The sequence below is a fragment of the Sebastes fasciatus genome, chromosome 10 (genome assembly GCF_043250625.1).
Source record: "Sebastes fasciatus isolate fSebFas1 chromosome 10, fSebFas1.pri, whole genome shotgun sequence".
Classification (NCBI taxonomy): Eukaryota; Metazoa; Chordata; class Actinopteri; order Perciformes; family Sebastidae; genus Sebastes; species Sebastes fasciatus.
In genome coordinates, this window is record NC_133804.1 from 15,288,009 (window position 1) to 15,301,020 (window position 13,012).

The window sequence follows — 13,012 nt, forward strand, 5'->3', positions numbered from 1 at the left end:
AGTTGGCCATTTAATTTGATAGTTGACAACTAATCTATTATCGATTAATTGTTGCAGCTCTAATACAAGCTACAAAAATAAAATGTTTCATATACATTAATGCATAAATAAACATGGACCACTCTGCTGATAATGAGTACCTTTTATACTCATGTATATATTTTTCTTATAATACTTCACTGCTTTTACTTAAGCTTTGAATGCAGGACATTTACTTGTACTGGAGTATTGTTATTGTGTTGCACTGCAACCGTTACTGAACTCAAAAGATGTGCATACTTTATCCACTACTGACTAAAGCACACTTTGTATTTGAGGTCAAATCAAGAGCAAATAGTTAATCTCTCATTCCCACACTCGTAACCACGGGTGGAACAGTATAACAGTACTACTTTTCCCACTGCAGACAAAGTTATTATTCAGTATTTGAGAAACAAGTTCAGCCTCTCTTCTGCTTCTCAACTCCGCCTCCACAGCTCAGTCAGAGCTTTCTATGTTTTGCGGCATTTTGATATATAGAAATTTATTCAGTGACGGAGCTCTCTCTCACACACCAGACATTATACTCCAATATAATGCTTGCAGATTGACCGCCCTTCTCGTGTTGGACACAGTGGACAGTCAGTGGACTGTGGGCATTTTTTTTTAGCCTCAGCTGTGTTCTCTCCAACGCAGCAGAATATGTTTTTCATTATGACGTTGAAAGAGTTGTTTGGTCGTTTTTCACAAATCTGTAACCATGTGCAAATGCTTAATCACATCAGCTCACACATCTTTAATTAGCATTAAGTTAAAAAATAAATAAAGCACAGTGTTCCTCCACATAAGCCTGATCAAAACCTAATTAACTTGGCATACAGATTAAAGAGCAATCCGTATTTGGCACACGATTTGTTTATTTTGAACAACATTTGGTAAAAAGTGATGTTGAGATTGAAGGGATTTTTCCAAGATCTCCGATGTTAAGTGGCCCATCTGTGAGGAGAGGGTGGAGACGGGGGAGCAATGCACCACTCGTGGCTGTCAGTTTGATAATGGATCATTCTCACAGTCTCCTGTAAGCTTTTAGGGGGCTGAAGAAGCTGCTGGCTTCCAGGAAGAATTTGGAAGAGGGTGGGTCGGGGGTGCAGAGAGGGCTGCTCACCTTACGTTATATGGTGGGTGAGGGTCTCAGTACACAAACTTACAATACAACATTTAATCAGCAGGGGGGTTTTGTGCGTATATACTGCAAATTCCTACATTAATTTGTGTTTAATCAAATGACATGGACTTATTTCAGTTTAGAAGAAGTGTTCCCAACGCACAGAGTCAGAGGAAGGAAAGGGTTAAAAGAGGCCCGGCAGCTATTTTTGACCTGAGGCTGTCTGGCAGGTTTATCCAGCCCCACTTTAGCATAATTGTCTTACATCCATTTGCTATGCAAATACAATGTTTCTGTGAAGCGTCATTAAACTGTAAACTTTGCATACTAAAGCAAATGTATATTAGTATAAATCTATCTTGCGCTCACCAGTTAAACCTTTGTAGCTGGTAGCAATACTTTACACACAGTGCACTGAAATGACTATTTTGATACAAATAAATATTTTTTTATGTGTATTTTGTGTAGCTGTGAAGAATTGGACATGTGCAAGAGGAGCCATTATTATGGAAATGATAAGATATCCAATAAGTATCAATAATAAAAACTACATTTAGTCTCTTTAATGTGAGGAAAAAAGGCCATTGTCATACTATTTCATGAAAATTAGTTTAATAGTAATTCTTTTCTTCTTAGTTGAATATATGATCATGTTATTCTCCTTCTCATAGTGAGTTTTCCTTTATCCATCCTCTCTCTGATTCAGTGATTCAAAAGTAAAAGCAGGCCACTGAATTTCAGCTTTGAAAATGTCCCATCTGTATCATTAAAATTCACTTTTATTCCTCATTAAGAGCACGTGACAAAAAAAAGCTACCATCCTCCCTTGTGATGTCACACTCATTAAAAAGCTCCATAACAGGAGCCTTGTGATATTATACCATAAGTCAGATTTTTCTTTTCTTTTTACCATATAACAGCTGCAAAAGCCCCCAGATTCTTTGATGAGTAAGTTCTCCATTTTCTCTTTTTCATGGTGAAACTCAGCATGTCGAATGTCCAGGACGAGTGGCTGAATCTCTTACAGAGGGAGCAATGTGTTCATGTTTTCACACACATTAACGAATGGAAACTTCTCGTTCATTTTGCCACCGTGCAACAGCTTTTCTTCATTAAAAGAAGCAAACTGCTAAACAAGCAGGATACATTAAATCCCACAGTCAATATAAATGACAGCTTTCCAAATGTGAATGTACTCCAGCTACATATTTGATAACATTTTATATCCCTTTTGCAAAAAGTAGAACCCCATTCATTCTCTTAATGCACTGACATAGATTCATAGGGCTTACTTTGGAGAGGCAAACTGCCTCTGGTGTTTTATGGAGGAATGAGGGCGCCTCGTAGTGGTGACAATGGAGAAGTGCAGTTCTTTTTTGCATCTCCAGTAATAGAATCAATAGAAACAAAAGTAGTAAAGAAAGGACTCCTAACATTTGTGAATATATCTGATTGAGACATTTCTCTTTCATTTCAGTATCAGCAGCTGTACTGTGTATCCATGGCAACAGAGGGTTTCCTCGTTGAGGGTAAACATGTTCTCTGTTTACTTATATCAATTTGTTTCCAACTATCAAACTGTACAGTGTCTACGACTTGTAGCCAGGGCTGTTTTGGGGATTTTATTTGAAAGAAAGATTTTATGAATGGAAGTGGTCCGGCTGTATGGTGACCTGCGCCCTTTTTTGGGAAAACCCGACGTAGACATACAGTAAAGCGCTATATAAGTCCAAGTCCATTTACCATTTACCATTTACAGTATGCATGTCTGGACCAAAACTTTAACTGTAAAAGAAAGAGGAGCAGCAGTGAAAGTTATATAGTATTTAAAAAAAAAAATACTTTCCTACATTTCCAATTTCAAGTCATCAAGAGCAATATATGGATATTAATAAATCTTATTTTATCAACATTTTACTCTAAGTACTTTGGTCCCACTTACATGAAAGTGGGTTTCTCAGATGCTCATGTTCATGTTAGCTTGATCATCAGACTGATTTAACATTTCATTTCACTTCATAATGTTCTTCATATCATTTTGTTTCTCATTATAATTGCTGAAAACAATTGTAGATGTGGCGATTCAGAGGTCTGGAACCAGGCTGTGTGTATGCTGTATTTGAAATCAATAGCCCTCAAATATGATACATAAACATTCACTGCGGTGTCTGCAGTTAAGTGCAATAACACAAAAAAACTCAATAAATACTCAAAAAAGTTGAATGAACACCTGTGTCTCAATAAACTCAGTATCTCTTCCTGCATCTCGATCTATTGCATTGTATTAGTTAGCACATGCAGGCGTTCGTGATATTGCGTTCATAACACCAGACACCTCCCGAGGCACAGATCATATTAATCAAATACTCATTAAAATATATTCTACCACCTGAGCCGAACCGAGGCCCGGCCCTGCTCAGTTTCTGAGCCTGCAGCGGTTCATTTCTGCTGAGTAATACTGACAAAGGACTCACATCCCCGGCAGATATTTGATCTCATTTACTTTATTTGTATTTGAAAAAAACAAGATGAACCTTCAACAAGCAGAAAGAAACATAACAAGATAAAAACAAAAGTATGATGAGACCAGATGCCTAACAAACTTTTGAACCTTTGAGTTCAAATGATGATTAAATACAATAAAGAAAAAGAAAAGAAGTCTAAACACTGTAACATGGAATTAATTATAAAAAAAAGACCTAAATTCAAATGAATAAAAACATGAATTTTCCCTTTTAAAAACTGTTTTGGGAATAAATATTGCATCGTTTAAGCGCCGTTTCCCTCTGATCATCCTGCAACCAGACATTTACCAGATGCTCATGTGATCTGCTCAGTGTCTTTTTCACTCTGTCTCATGAAGGGGAAAGGACAAATTACATGTCCTGTGTCCAGTGCATGCTTTGGTATTATAAGCAATGTGTAATATTCTGCAGGTTTAGATCCTCCAGTGTCTGTGAGCACATGTTATCAACACCTCTGTTCTGTAGAACATCAGTAGAGGAGGTCTGTGTAGTGGTATAGTCAATACTTTACCTTTTTATATGTATGATCCATCATCATGTTCAGTACTGCTGCTGCAGGCCTGTAGGACGCGTGGCACCTTGGATTCCCTCTCTTCGTACAGTGTGACAGGTATTAGCCGGTATTGGCTCAGAAAACCCTGCATCTATCCATGTGTCTCCTTGTTCATCAGTGGAAGGGAGTGGCAGCTACTGATCTGGGGTCTCTCTCAGCGCTGTGACAGTCGGTCAAGGTTATTACAGAGCTCTGAGATGCATTCACTGCAGCATTGGGTGTTCGAATGGCGGCACAGGCAGGCATGTTAGTGTCATGACAGCTGATTTTAGAAGCTAATGTTACTCACTTGTAGAATTGTTTGTTGGCTATTTGTACCGTGGATTTCAGTCTGATCAATCAGGTCATTACCAAGACAATAAAGTGCCCTGATTGCATTTGAATGTCACTGCAAAGTTGAATACAAAACATAATATGTGCAAAAGACACCATTTTTATTCAGTATAAAAAGAGGCTGATCTGAGGTAGATCGCGAGCTCAGCTGTGGCACAGACCTCTCTTAAGGAATATGTAAGTGTTCAATGTGCTGAGAGTCTAGTGATGGGTAAACTTGAATGTAAATTGATATGGAAAACATTCTGCTATCAAGTTGCTGATTAAGCTGCATGTCAGCAGAACAGCAATTAGAGATGTATTTCTTTACAGATTTCAATTAATTTGGTTAAACTGGTGAGAAATAAAACAAAATTAGCATGAAGGGGACAGAAGCAGCATATAAAGAGGTCCCAGTCGCTTTAGTCCAACTATCAGCAGTAATCAGCAGAGTGTTGCTTCATCATGGCTTTTACAGGGAAATACGTTGTGGAGAGCCAGGAGAACTACCCTGAATTCTTGAAGGCTGCTGGTAAGATACCTCTGCTTAGTTTCATAAATAAATATGTCAAGTGACAAGTGTTGGGTTAAAATGTGATTAGTGCTAACTATGTCTTATCTTCTCTGTAGGAATTGAAGTTCCCGAAGACATAAAAAATGAGGAGATGATAACAGATATCTATCAGAACGACCACTTCAGGCTGACAAAGTTTTCGATGGACAAGACCTGGAACAACTCGTTCGTCATTGGGAAGGAGAGCGAACTGGAAACTCTGGATGGAGAGACATTCAAGGTCATTTTTATATTGTTGGTTTCTTATTAAATGTTTTATCATATTCTTGTTCAAACTGCAGTTTGATCATACTTGTTTTTATTTGTTATTTTTAGACCACTGTCACTTTGGATGGAGGTAAACTCAAGATTCAGTTCCCCAAATACGTTTACACCGCTGAGATGGTTGGTGACAAGCTTGTTGAGGTGAGTACGTCCAACTTTACACTGGGGAGATTGTGAACATGTGTCACAGATGTGACAGAGAAAATATGAAATATATTTACATTCTTATTTCACTTTTTTTAGGTCAACACCATCTGTGCCGTTACTAACAAGATGGTTAGTAAGAGGACAAACTGAGCTGCTTCATTTTAATGACGCCTGAAACGGCTGCATAAATGTGCAACAATAAAACATTTCATTACAAGAATTCAACATTCATCTCTTTGTGTCTTGTGTCTAACATTATTAATTTTTGAAGGATCAGCTGATTACAGTGTGTAAACAGGTGTCTGTTGCATCAATGCATTTATTTACTGGAGTGTTCATCAACCATCACAGAATGAGGAAACCTTTGATAAGACACTGTTTGTTAAAGCCCTGCTAGTAGCCACTAGTGGCCATGCTGCCTCCAACCAGACCAAAATAGTTTGAACCAACTCACCGAGCAGAGGTGAAATCCTCTCGTCTCAGCATGTTAAAAATTGGCTTCAACTTGTTTTTAATTTAACATTTTGAATGACACTTTTTTTTCTCTCTTTTTAGCTCTTTGTTTGCCACAGCTAACTTTACAATTACAGTTTCTGCACACATTCTGCAGGTCACAATGAAAGGATGTCTCTTCTGATTTAAAAGGTTTTACATTTAGGTTAATGCAATAACAGACATACAAAGTACAACATCCCACACACACACACAAAGTAATAACTAACGAAGCACCATCACTGATATAACTGTCTTGTTTATTCAAACCAGTGGTCCTGTGGTAATTCAAACTAAATGAGGAAACACAAAAGAAAAATCCTCTGACATATGAGATAAAAATGCCTGAAGGATGACACATATAATACCAGATTCCTTTTATTTGTTCAACACAATTAGCAGGGTGTGTCTGTGTCACTCCTAATATGTTTTGCCCTTTTGTTTCCTGCACATGGATTCAAACTTTAACCATTAAATAAATCTAATGCCAACAATAAGACATACATCCTTAAACATATCTGTTTTATCTTCTTGTGAAATAGTAGTTTGTCTTTGCAAGTTACACAAAAAATATGGTTTAGACCCAGATTGTCAGAGACCATTAACACAACACCAATAGAGTGAAACAAGGGAGAGAAAATTCCAGTATTGATGGCAAAACATGCTATATTTCAGTGATTTATATTGGATCAAACATAGACACTACAGGTAAATTATTTCATACAGTACAAAGTTTCACCCCTTCTGTTGAGTTAGATCTGTAAGAAAGTAAAACAACAAATACAGTCGTGTGAAGTCAAGAGATGTTCCACTTGCTCCTCACTACTGATGGTTACTTTATTGCTCCTGCTTCAGTAAATTGGAGGAAGCAGTTTCATGATGATCCATTGAAGCATGTTGAGTCTCGCAGCATTAGATCCTCTTGCTAATTCATTTGAAAGTCACACCCTTCTCCCTTGGAGTTATGCACTTCTAGGGGACACGTGGAGAAGATAAATACAAATTAGCATGAAGGGGACAGAAGCAGCATATAAAGAGGTCCCAGTCGCTTTAGTCCAACTGTCAGCAGTAGTCAGCAGAGTGTTGCTTCATCATGGCTTTTACAGGGAAATTCGTTGTGGAGAGCCAGGAGAACTACCGGGAATTCTTGAAGGCTGTTGGTAAGATACCTCTGCTTACTTACTTAAATAAATATGTCAGAACTGTTGGGTTAAAATGTGATTAGTGCTAACTATGTCTTATCTTCTCTGTAGGAATTGAAGTTCCCAAAGATTCCAGCAGTGATGACATGATAACAGATATCTATCAGAACGACAAGTTCAAGTTGAACAAATCTTTGATGGACAAGACCTGGAACAACTTGTTCGCCATTGGGAAGGAGAGCGAACTGAAAACTCTGGATGGAGAGACATTCAAGGTCATTTCATACTTTTGTTTCTCATTAAATCTTTTATGATATTGTAGATATTTTTGTTCAACTGCAGTTTGATCATACTTGTTTTTATTTGTTATTTTTAGACCACTGTCACTTTGGATGGAGGTAAACTCAAGATTCAGTTCCCCAAATACCTTTACACCGCTGAGATGGTTGGTGACAAGCTTGTTGAGGTGAGTACGTCCAACTTTACACTGGTGAGATGGTGAACATGTGTCACAGATGTGACAGAGAGTGCAGCTTTTTGATATTATCTTTATCTTTTTTCCTCACTTTTATTAGGTCAACACCATCGGTGCTGTTACTAACAAGACGGTTAGTAAGAAGACAAACTGAGCTGCCTCATTTAATGACGCCTGAAACGGCTGCAGTAAATGTGCAACAATAAAACATTTCATTACAAGAATTCAACATTCATCTTTTTGTGTCTTGTGTCTAAAATTATTCATTTTTTGAAGGATCAGCTGATTACAGTGTGTAAACAGGTGTCTGTTGCATCGATCCATTTATTTACTGGAGCTTTCATCAACCATCACAGAATGAGGAAACCTTTGATAAGACACTGTTTGTTAAATCCCTGCTAGTAGCCACTAGTGGCCACGCTGCCTCCAACCAGACCAAAATAGTCTGAACCAACTCACTGATCAGAGGTGACATCCCCTGAGCCCTGGGCTCTTCCTAAAGGGCTACAGATAAAGGGAATGATGATGAATAATGATCTTATAATAATGGTAATAAGATGATTTGCTTATTCAGATTATGGCATGGACAGTCGGCATGTTTAAAGTTGTTTTTTTAATGTCAGTGTGGCTTCGACTTGTTTTTAATTTAACATTTTGAATGACACTTTTTTTTCTCTTTTTTTAGCTCTTTTTGCCACAGCTAACTTTACAATTACAGTTTCTGCACACATTCTGCAGGTCACAATGAAAGGATGTCTCTTCTGATTTAAAAGGTTTTACATTTAGGTTAATACAATAACAGACATACAAACTAAAACATCCCACACACACACACAAAGTAATAACTAACGAAGCACCATCACTGATTTAACTGCCTTGTTTATTCAAACCAGTGGTCCTGTGGTAATTCAAACTAAATGAGGAAACACAAAAGAAAAATCCTCTGACATATTAGTAGATAACTGTATTTTCTGCTCATTTGATATACAAATACCTGAAGGATGACACATATAATACCAGGTTCCTTTTATTTGTTCAACACAATTAGCAGGGTGTGTCTGTGTCACTTTTGATATGTTTTGCCCTTTTGTTTCCTGCACATGGATTCAAACTTTAACCATTAAATAAATCTAATGCCAACAATAAGACATACATCCTTAAACATATCTGTTTTATCTTCTTGTGAAATAGTAGTTTGTCTTTGCAGTGAATATGTGTACAAGTTGCACAGAAAACACGTTTTAAACCCAGAATGAGACCATTAACAGAACACCAATGGTGTTCAAAATCTCCAGCCATTCAATGTGTGAGACCAGGTAGTAGTGGGTGCAGATTCACCTGTTAATACTCAGGGGAGTAGTCTAGAGAAGGTTATATAAAGGCTGGGTGTGTCCTGTTCAGATCCCTTTTGTCAGACACCATGCTGCCACACCAGTAAGTTTGTTCACAATGATTCTGATAATCTGTTTTAGTTATTTCTACCTGTTATCAATCCTATTTTAATGTTTGTATCCAACTCCTTAACAGATCATGGTATTGTTCTGGAGCTGTGTGATATCGTCCACTTACCCATGAGATAAAGTCAAACCCAGTAAGTAAGGCAATCTGTTTAACTTTAGAAAAAGTGAATGTATAATTTTGTTAATTGGTATTGACTCATGTTTGTTATAATTTGAGTATTTCATCCTTAAGAGTGTTGATGCATTAATAATGTAAGATAATTTATGTACTTCTTGTTTATAATTTGTAATTTTGGTAAGCATGGATATAAATATTTATTTTAATTTGTTTATTGTGCAGAAAAATCCATAATTGTTCATCATTCATCCGTCATCCATCCTCCACCCATTATCCTCACTCAATAGATGGTTAAATGGCTCTTGGATCCTGGTGTCTTAATGTGCATACCAGCTAGAAGTTATATGGTCCACTCTAATTTAATACTCCCAGACAAGGCAATAATAATAATGTAACTTGAGTAGATTATAAAGTCGTTTTTATTAAATGGTGTGAAAGAAAATCCCAGTATTGCTTGGCAAAACAATCTTTATTTTTTGTGATTTATATTGGATCAAACATGAACACTACAGGTAAATTACTTCATCCTTGTAGAAATACAGTAAATAGTTTCACCTCTTCTATTAAAGGAGCAGTGTGTAGGATCTGGTGGCATCTAGTTGGTTTTAGATTACAACCAACTGCCAGGAGGTCCATGTAGATATAAACGGCTCATTCTAACACAAAACACAACGATTATTATTTTCAGGTGAATATACACTAAAGAAAACATATTTATTAATATCATATTCCATTTCTGTCAATACATCCTCCTAAATGTTACACACTGTCCCTTTAAGTAAGATCTGTGTGAAGTCAAGATGTTCCACTCCGCTCCTCACTACAGATGGTTATACTTTATTGCTCTTGCTTCATAATTGGAGCAATCTTTTTCATGTTAATTACCTCCTGTATGCAGCCTCTTTTATTGAAGCATGTTGAGTCTCGCAGCATTAGATCCTCTTGCTAATTCTTTTGAAAGACACACCCTTCTCTCCTGGAGTTATGCACATCTAGAGGGCACATGGAGAAGATAAAGATGATTTGGGATGAAAAGGCAACAAACTACAATTTGTATTCAGGATGGTCTCAGTGAGTGAAGTGGTTACTTCTCTTACCATGACCAGCTTATCCTCAATGATCTCTGCTGTGAAGAGGTACTGAGGAAACTGAACGGAAATCTTGTCGCCTTCCATAGTGACAGGAGCCTACAGGTCACACAAGTCACAGAGGTCACAGCTTGATTTCATGAAAGCGTTATATCAAGTTGAGAATATGTGGCAGATTTGCACACTTATGAAAAAGTAGTTTTATGAAGTATACTTAAGTAAAGTTCAAGTGTCTTTCCCCCAAGTAAACTTTATGTAGTAAGTATATTTACATCAATGTGCTAGTAGTATACTTGTAAGTGTACTATTTAAATACTTGATACTAAATTGGCCCACTTTTTAGTTTATAAAAGTAAACTTTTAAGTATACTTTAAGTGTAAGAATAGTAAACTTAAAGTACTAGTTTACATATAAGTTTAATTTTGTCCTAAACTATATATATACTGATGGTACTTAGCCAATGATTTATGTATCACATAAAGATACTTGCTCCTTTTGCTATTTGACTGGATGTAATGTGATAAGAAAAAAAAAGTTTTCCTTGTATGCCTCTAGGTGAACGGAGAAATAAAAAAAAAATCTAATTTTTACAAACTCTCACACACTTTAACGGGCTACTCTATCAAAAGGTAAGCACAACTACAAGCCATGTATTCTTCTCTGTAGGCCTATAAGGCACGAATACTTAATAATACTTTTAGTAAGTATATCTAGATCAAAAGATTAAGTACAAGTATAAGCCAAGTATACTTAGACTTTTCTGTATACTTGTCAGTATAAGCCAAGTAAACTTGAGTATACTTTTAAGTATGTCTATGATAAGTACATACAAAGTAAACTGAAAGTATTCTCTTATTTTAAATGTAATAGAAGAATACTAATAGCACACTTGGATACATTTCTTCTCGGTAAGGCAGCTAAATGATCATTTTGTCTAGTCCCTGTTATCAACTCACGTTGAATTGGGTGCCCTTCATTGTTGCCAGCTCGCATTCCTGACCGACCGTGAACTTATTGGACCAGGTCCAGTTGGGAATGGTCTGTGTCCAGGTGAAGTCGTTCCCATCCTGAACCACCTCCGTTACCACTTTGTGGTCCGTCTTGGCACTGAGAAGCCCTGTGACAGAGCAGAGGAAATTCCAAATGCAGAAGTTTAAATGAATGACGACTCACATTTATCCACTTGTCTATCAATAATAATAATAAAAAATCTTAATACCAATTACTTCCAGAAACTCCACATAGTTGTCTTGACTCTCCAGCTCATATTTCCCAGCGAAAGCCATGATGGTGAAAGACAGGAGACGAAGTGAGGAAGGAGTTTATGAGACAAATTTTTAAAAAAGGAGTGGCCTGGTACAGTTTTCAGTTCCTTTTGAACGGCCTCTTCCTCTTCTCTCATATATATATATATACCTCCCCATGTGTCACCCCCACATGTGTGTGAAAAGGTCAGCAGTGTTTTTCTAAGATATTGTTTTATGCTATAATGTTGTAACTTGGCAAGAATCCAAAGTATTTCCCTGCTGCTGGTTCTTCCAGCACTTTGCAAGTTTGAGCATGTATGGTGCTGTAAAAAGCTCAGAACATAAAATACAGCACATCTTTGAACGGTCAATGCATGTATTTTCAGCTTTATGTATCTTTTTCTTTCTTTATTTGAGGTTCAGGACCGATTTCTTACTTTAAATGAGAAAATAACATCCTTGAATTGAAGTTGGAAAGTGTAGTTAAGGCATTTAAGGTGAAGAACTGCTTGGAAAAAGACCAAAACAACGCATATAGCAAATAAACCTCCACCAGCATAACCCTGCTTCCAATGAACCTGAGTTACAATTAAAGTACGTGGTTGAGCAATTGGGGTTTCAGTTCTCCTAGTCTTGCACAGTGTTGCAACTAATGATTATTTTCGTTATTGGCTATTCTGCTGATTCTTTTCTTTTTTAAAAAGAATCTATTTTGCTTTCGTGCTTTTTTTCCCGTTTGTATGCACATGAAAGGTCTGCAAAAGGCCACGCCAAAGAGAGTTACACTCCCCCACAGAAACACTGCTCCTGAACTGCCTGAAACGCCTCGCTTGAAGTCCCGCCTTTTCTTCCGTAACGTGGTGATGTCACCGAGTAAAATATTATACCTACCTAGCAGCTGGAGTCTGGAGAGTTTGGTTCTGTTGACCAATCACAGCAGACTGGGCTTTTCGGGGGAGACATTAAAGCATGTAAACATGTTCTAGTAGAAATACAAGCATGCACCTGAAAATATGCATAGGTTCTTTTTAATGTTTGGTTTATAACATGTGATATAATGAAGTGAAAAAACACTTTCATAGAGCTGTTGAACAGGAAACAGCTAGTTTGTCTGGCAGCAAATGATCCTTTTTACACTTTGTTTTTTTCTATGTATTCAAGAAGCAAGAATGTATTAAAGCTGAAGTAGGCGAGATTGGAGCAAATATGATTAAAAAAAATATTTTTATAAAACGGTCGCTATATTCTGACAGAATACATGAAACAGATCTCATCTCATCTTCAACCACTTATCCGGGGTCAGGTCGTGGGGTCAACAGCTCCAGCAGGGGACCCCAGACTTCCCTTTCCCGGCCCACATTAACCAGCTCTGACTGGGGGATCCCGAGGCGTTCCCAGGCCAGTGTGGCGATATAATCTCTCCACCTAGTCCTGGGTCTTCCCCGTGGCCTCCTCCCAGCTGGTCGTGCC

At 37.4% G+C, this 13,012-nt stretch overlaps 3 protein-coding genes across 4 annotated transcripts; 2 read left to right on the forward strand and 1 right to left on the reverse strand.

Moving 5' to 3' along the window:
* The first annotated feature begins 4,796 nt into the window (after positions 1-4,796).
* LOC141774813 (gastrotropin-like) lies at positions 4,797-5,750 on the forward strand. Its single transcript, XM_074647629.1, has 4 exons — positions 4,797-5,066; positions 5,165-5,328; positions 5,424-5,513; positions 5,616-5,750. Exons 1-4 carry the CDS (start codon positions 5,000-5,002, stop codon positions 5,667-5,669), a joined length of 375 nt encoding a protein of 124 aa, XP_074503730.1. The 5' UTR covers positions 4,797-4,999; the 3' UTR covers positions 5,670-5,750.
* A 1,285-nt stretch (positions 5,751-7,035) lies between these two features.
* Positions 7,036-7,851, forward strand: LOC141774814 (gastrotropin-like). The gene is made up of 4 exons (XM_074647630.1): positions 7,036-7,171; positions 7,265-7,428; positions 7,530-7,619; positions 7,729-7,851. The coding sequence occupies exons 1-4, from the start codon at positions 7,105-7,107 to the stop codon at positions 7,780-7,782; spliced, it is 375 nt and encodes a 124-aa protein (XP_074503731.1). The 5' UTR covers positions 7,036-7,104; the 3' UTR covers positions 7,783-7,851.
* Positions 7,852-8,489: 638 nt separating this feature from the next.
* On the reverse strand, positions 8,490-11,675 carry LOC141775266 (gastrotropin-like). 2 transcript variants are annotated; one of them, XM_074648438.1, is made up of 5 exons: positions 11,515-11,675; positions 11,252-11,412; positions 10,304-10,393; positions 10,092-10,198; positions 8,490-9,862 (listed from the first exon to the last, which is right to left on the reverse strand). In XM_074648438.1, the coding sequence occupies exons 1-4, from the start codon at positions 11,579-11,581 to the stop codon at positions 10,139-10,141; spliced, it is 378 nt and encodes a 125-aa protein (XP_074504539.1). In that variant the 5' UTR covers positions 11,582-11,675; the 3' UTR covers positions 8,490-9,862; positions 10,092-10,138. The 2 variants fall into 2 exon arrangements, with proteins under 2 accessions (XP_074504539.1, XP_074504538.1); XM_074648437.1 differs by having other exon boundaries at positions 8,490-10,198.
* Between the last annotated feature and the right edge of the window lie 1,337 nt (positions 11,676-13,012).

Excerpts from the sequence above, each read along its gene's own strand:
- LOC141774813 (XM_074647629.1), top strand. The coding sequence starts at position 5,000 with ATGGCTTTTACAGGGAAATACGTTGTGGAGAGCCAGGAGAACTACCCT. Across the intron at positions 5,067-5,164 it reads TGAATTCTTGAAGGCTGCTG|GAATTGAAGTTCCCGAAGAC; the intron begins GTAAGATACCTC and ends TCTTCTCTGTAG. Across the intron at positions 5,329-5,423 it reads TGGATGGAGAGACATTCAAG|ACCACTGTCACTTTGGATGG; the intron begins GTCATTTTTATA and ends TGTTATTTTTAG.
- LOC141774814 (XM_074647630.1), top strand. The coding sequence starts at position 7,105 with ATGGCTTTTACAGGGAAATTCGTTGTGGAGAGCCAGGAGAACTACCGG. Across the intron at positions 7,172-7,264 it reads GGAATTCTTGAAGGCTGTTG|GAATTGAAGTTCCCAAAGAT; the intron begins GTAAGATACCTC and ends TCTTCTCTGTAG. Across the intron at positions 7,429-7,529 it reads TGGATGGAGAGACATTCAAG|ACCACTGTCACTTTGGATGG; the intron begins GTCATTTCATAC and ends TGTTATTTTTAG.
- LOC141775266 (XM_074648438.1), bottom strand. The coding sequence starts at position 11,581 with ATGGCTTTCGCTGGGAAATATGAGCTGGAGAGTCAAGACAACTATGTG. Across the intron at positions 11,413-11,514 it reads GGAGTTTCTGGAAGTAATTG|GGCTTCTCAGTGCCAAGACG; the intron begins GTATTAAGATTT and ends GCTCTGTCACAG. Across the intron at positions 10,199-10,303 it reads TTGAGGATAAGCTGGTCATG|ATGTGCATAACTCCAGGAGA; the intron begins GTAAGAGAAGTA and ends TGTGCCCTCTAG.